We start from the raw sequence: 6020 nt of genomic DNA, 5'->3' as shown, positions 1-6020 counted from the left end.
CATACTAATATGCTTTTGATATCCAAATCCATTAAAGGATTTTTAGGCTGCATTAATTAGGTAAAACGGAACCACTTCCCATAACACATGATGGACTTGCTACATCATTAGAAGCTAATATTTGTCGGTTTCTCTCTTATTCCGAGGTCACCGTAGCCACCAGATCAAGTCTATATCCAGATCAGAGGGTTACTGCAGTCACCCAGATCTAGAACATATCCAGACCAGATGGTGGATCAGCACCTAGAAAGGACCTCTACTGCCCTGAAAGACAGCGGAGACCAGGACAACTAGAGCCCCAGATACAGATCCCCTGTAAATACCTTGTCTCAGAGGACCACCAGGACAAGACCTCAGGAAACAGATGATTCTTCTGCACAATCTGACTTTGCTGCAGCCTGGAATTGAACTACTGGTTTCGTCTGGTCAGAGGAGAACTGGCCCCCCAACTGAGCCTGGTTTCTCCCAAGGTTTTTTTCTCCATTCTGTTACTGATGGAGTTTTGGTTCCTTGCCGCTGTCTCCTCTGGCTTGCTTAGTTGGGGTCACTTCATCTACAGTGATATTGTTGACTTGATTGCAGTGTTGGGGTGTAACTAGTTACTTGTAACGGCGTTACGTAATTTAATTACAAAAAAAGGTAACTGTAATCAGTTACAGTTACTAAGAAAAAATTAGTAATTAAATTAGTTAATTATGAAAATTTTAAAGATTACAAAGGGGATTACATTTGAATATTTCACACATCTACATACAGATTTAATTGATTTATTTCCCAAATTGCACGACTATTCTGAGACATACATTATAATTTCCGCGATGCAGAAACATAGTCTGTTTCGTAGAATCCAGTCATAAAAACGGGACTGCTATTGTCTAACACGGACGGAATATGCCACATTTTGGACAAATAAATCAAAAGTAGGTCAGTACACTTGTTTCTGTGAATATTAAGCCACAAAAAACAATATGAATCCTGCAAGTTCTGCATGTCTGGAAATCAGGCGCGGACCGGTGGCCTGGCAGCCGATTTGTCCTGCTATTTTAACATTATTACTGTATAATTGCCTTCCGAATGTACTAAAGCGATAATTTCAGAATCCGCCATTCGATAATTAAATCATGGATTGGTTAGTCATGACTCACAAGCTCTCCCCGCCTCCGCCAAACAGTTTGGATCAGACTCAAAGTAATCAATGCGAGATAGAGAGACAGGAGTGGACTGTGAAAGTGCACAGCTGGAACAGAGAAGCGAAACTACTGTTCAGGGTTTCAAGTGCTGGTCAGTTTCAGCTGTAAAGATGCTACTGTAGTTTTTTCTATTTTTACTTAGTAAAGGAGCAATAGCACATTGCTCACACTCACTCAAAATACTGTATAAACAACATTATTATCTATGGTAATGTTACAGTAGTAATTTAGCTGAAAAATAATCAGATTTTATCATAGGTTTAGGGGGAGCTACTACAGACAACTATACAACCATTACGAAAATAAACGTTTTAATATTTTGCAATAAATCCAGAGACAAAGGTTACTATTGTTAAACAATGCCACAAATGAAAAGTTTACAAATTTATTTAAAAATAAAGAAAAATGGTAATCCATTTTCAAAAAATAAATAAACAATGGTTACTGTACTTTTATATAATAAAAACATTTTTGTAAGGGAAGTTTTGTAGGGGAAAAACATGACTCGTGTTCAGTATTAGGATTGTTCTATAAATATATTGTAGTGATGCACTCATTTTGACATGTAGGCAATTTAGAAAGTATAGTTTTGTTAAATCTTGAGTATTAAATTCATGAGAGAGATGAATAACTGCAAAATAAAGAGACTGAAAAGAAAAATGGAAGTGAAGATGGGGGTCAGGAGAGAACTTTTAATTATTTTGCATGTCCGCAAACTAAAGATTTAAACCTTTTTTATGTCAGGTCCATAAACAAAATAGTGTTGTCCATGAATTTTTTTGAATGAGTTTGAGATTTCCCAGTCTGAATTTTTTCCCCAGTCCGCCCTCGTGGATATTAATGGCAAAGACATGCGGTTTCATTTACTACACATAGGCCTACTGAAGCTTGCAGTGTTTTCCACCTCTACAGCCTCCATATAGGAGCACACAGATTAAACATAATCTCTAGAACTGCTCTGAATCACTTCATGAGCATTTAACTTGTTTTGAGAAAACTATCATCATATATAAAGAGACAGCAGTTTCAGGAGTTTAGTACACAGAATGGGACGTATGCTTATTAGATAACCATATTTGAGTTGATGTGTATGCTTTTATTTATTATTTTTTAACTTTTTTTTCAAAACATTGTTAGAAGCAGTTAATTATGCAAAGATTTGGTTTCAAAAACAGTTTAAGTAAACAATTTCTTATGATTTTAAATCTGCATTAAACATCAGATCATAAGTAAAAGGCAGAACTAAAGTCTGATTTTGTGGTGGATATGAATTTGATCATCTTAATGCAAGTGATGAAGGTTTGTGAAAGTCTGACAGTATTGAGCACTACTGTAAGGTTAAACCTGCATGATGTAAATGTCTGAAAATCATTAACAGTTGCAAATAAACATTTATTAGAGATTTTGAAAAGTAATCAAAAAGTAATCAAAAGTAATAAAGTAATTGAAATAGTTACACAACTATTACATTTTAAATAGGGTAACTTGTAATCTGTAACCCTTTACATTTCCAAAGTAACCTTCCCTTCCCTTGATTGCAAATAAATGCATAGACACAATTTAAACTGAACAGAGATGACATCACTGAATTCAATGATGAACTGCCATTAACTGTCATTTTGCATTATTGACACAGTTTTCCTAATGAATGTTGTTCAGTTGCTTTGAAGCAATGTATTTTGTTTAAAGCGCTATATAAATAAAGGTGACTTGAAAAGGTGACATTAGCAATAAAATAGTACAATGGTACAAATTCCCATAGGCATTTAAAGATCTTACTTTTATTAACAATAACGAATAAGATGGATATTGTATCCGAAATAAACAAGGTATTTTCCCTCTTTTAAAACAAATGCTTAATTTGTGGTTCAATGTTTTATTTATTTTAAATGAAAACAGCAACAATGACAAACTTGCTTAGCGTACATTAAAGAAAGAAATTAAACTTTCATTAACAAAAGGTATGCTTTTGGATCAGTATCTCCCATCAATCCCTGTTATACACAAATCCGGCAGGAACTCCATGGGCGCCGCCATCTTGCCTGCCCCATTACTGCGTGCCTGCGAAGTGTGACGGTGTGACAATTGCCTGTGCCCTCTAATAACATTTCAATGAAAGCGAGAAAAATGATCACAATGTGAGTTTTTTTTCCCAATATTGTGCAGCTCTACTACTAAGTTTAGTCAAGCTCAGAGACTCAGTAGCTTCTACAGCATGAGCACAAACATGTAGTCCTCCATTGTTGTTGGTGTTACATGACGTTACGGTGTCTGACTATGGTCGAGACTTGGGGTGATGACATCATTGTTTCACTAAATATATGGATTGGCAATACACGAAACCCCAAAGGTGTCATTTTCAGATTTATCCACTCTGGGAGCTGGTTTTAAAAATAATAGGGTTTTCACTGCCCTGAATGCTGGATCCGTCTGGACGAAACGCCTATACCATACAAAATATTTACATATACAACTAAATGCGTCTCCGCGAGTACAGGGCCTTACTGTGGTTGGTTTTTGTATGACTGTGTATAACAGATGACTTAATGGAACGCTTCCCATGTGCATTGCAGTGATGTGCTTTCTCTCCAGGGTGAATCCTCTTATGGGTTTTCAGACTTGATGACACAATGAATCTCGTCACAGTGTGAACACTTATAATGTTTCTCTCCAGTGTGGATTAGGGCTGCGAGATATTGGGAAAAAATATTTTATTTTTCTGCAATATATATTGCAGTATGAAATCTAATCTATTTTTTTCTTACAAACAAAAATAGGCTTACCACACTTACATTATCATTTTAAATTATTTAAATATCGACACCATCATGTCAATTGATTAATATGCGCAAGGGAGAGAGACAGCACTCGTGTTGTTTAAAAACGGTGAGCTTGTAGCCGGGGCTCGCTCTCTCTCTCTTTCTCTCTCTCCCTCTGTCTCTCTCTCTCTCTCGCTCTCCGCAAATCACATTTGTCAAGGGCCGGGGAGCAGCTGGCCCATACAGTTAATGAAGAACGGATCAACTACGACAGCCTACATCGCACATCCTGCGATGCGACTATTGTGGATTCGTACATCACGATATCTATGCTTAAACGACACATCGTGCAGCCCTAGTGTGGATCCTCTCATGTTTTTTCAGACTTATTGAACGACTGAATTTCCTGTCACAGTGTGAACACTTATAAGATTTCTCTCCAGCGTGAATCCTCTCATGTTTTTTCAGACTTATTGAACGACTGAATTTCCTGTCACAGTGTGAACACTTATAAGATTTCTCTCCAGTGTGAATCCTCTCATGTCTTTTCAGACTTGATGACACACTGAATCTCTTGTCACAATGTGAACACGTATAAGGTTTCTCTCCAGTGTGGATCCTCTCATGTTTTTTCAGACTTACTGAACGACTGAATCTCTTGTCACAGTGTGAACACTCATAAGGTTTCTCTCCAGTGTGGATCCTCTCATGTGTTTTCAGACTCGATGACACACTGAATCTCTTGTCACATTGTGAACACTTGTAAGGTTTATCTCCAGTGTGGATCCTATCATGTTTTTTCAGAGTTACTGAACGACTGAATTTCATGTCACAGTGTGAACACTCATAAGGTTTCTCTCCAGTGTGGATCATCTCATGTGTTTTCAGACTTGATGACACATTAAATCTCTTGTCACAGTGTGAACATTTGTATGGTTTCTCTCCAGTGTGGATCCTCTCATGTGTTTTCAGATTTACTGTCTGACTGAATCTTTTGTCACAGTGTGAACATTTAAAAGGTTTCTCTCCAGTGTGAATCCTCTCATGTGTTTTCAGACCTGATATATTATTGAATCTCTTGTCACAATGTGAACACTTGTAAGGTTTCTCTCCAGTGTGGATCCTCCCATGGGTTTTCAGATCTCTTGTGTGACTGAATCTCTTGTCACAGATTAAACACTTATAAGGTTTCTCTCCAGTGTGAATCTTCTCATGTGTTTTCAGACTTGATAAATTATTTAATCTCTTGTCACAGTGTGAACACTTATAAGGTTTCTCTCCAGTGTGGATCCTCTCATGTGTTTTCAGATTTACTGTCTGACTGAATCTCTTGTCACAGTGGGAACACTTGTAAGGTTTTTCTCCAGTGTGGATCCTCTCATGTGTTTTCAGATTTGATGATAGACTAAATCTCTTGTCACAGTGTGAACACTTGTAAGGTTTCTCTCCAGTGTGAATCCTCTCATGCAGTTTTAAACTGCTCTCTGAACTAAAAGTCTTTTCACACTCAAAGCACATGTACTCTCTTTCACCAGTATGTATTCTCTGATGTACTTTCAAACTTTGTAGATGCAAAAAACTCTTACCACACAAATGACATGAATGTGGCTTCTTCTTTGCATGAACTTTCAAGTGTTTCTTCAGAAGTGAAGCCCATAAAAACATTTTACCGCATTGATCACATGCGTGTTGCTTCTCTCCAGTGTGGATGTTCATGTGATCCTTAAGGTTTGATGATTGTGTGAAACTCTTTCCACACTGAGTACAGGTGAAAGATTTCTTAACTCTTTTTTTCTTTAAAGCTTTCTGTTTGGTTTCAGAGCAAGGTTTTCCCCTGGTTTTGACATGATTTTTCTCCTCAGCTTCACTTGATTCTTCATTTTCTTCTTTTTCTTCAATGAATTCTGAAATAAAAGTAAAAATTATTTATTTTTGGTATATTGTTAAAAGCTGAGAGAACATCTGCGAATACACAATTTACTTTTCTTGCTTTTCTTGATTATATGCCATTGAATACCAAGAGAAAATATCTTCCCAATATCTCTGGAGTTTCGGGAAAGAACAAGAAGCA

The 6020-nt window shown here is 36.9% G+C and overlaps 1 protein-coding gene across 2 annotated transcripts in view; it reads right to left on the bottom strand.

The window, feature by feature from the left end:
• Positions 1-3050: 3050 nt before the first annotated feature.
• The window catches only part of LOC127953353 (zinc finger protein 665), a 376772-nt gene continuing 373802 nt past the window's right edge, over positions 3051-6020 (bottom strand). For both annotated transcript variants that reach the window (XM_052552566.1, XM_052552562.1), the window contains exon 2: positions 3051-5853. In XM_052552566.1, coding sequence (XP_052408526.1) covers positions 4283-5853 — 1571 coding nt within the window. In that variant the 3' untranslated portion in view covers positions 3051-4282. The remainder of the gene's footprint in view (positions 5854-6020) is intronic.

The sequence above is a fragment of the Carassius gibelio genome, chromosome B3 (genome assembly GCF_023724105.1).
Source record: "Carassius gibelio isolate Cgi1373 ecotype wild population from Czech Republic chromosome B3, carGib1.2-hapl.c, whole genome shotgun sequence".
NCBI classification, from domain to species: Eukaryota; Metazoa; Chordata; class Actinopteri; order Cypriniformes; family Cyprinidae; genus Carassius; species Carassius gibelio.
This window is presented reverse-complemented; position numbering and strand designations above follow the sequence as displayed.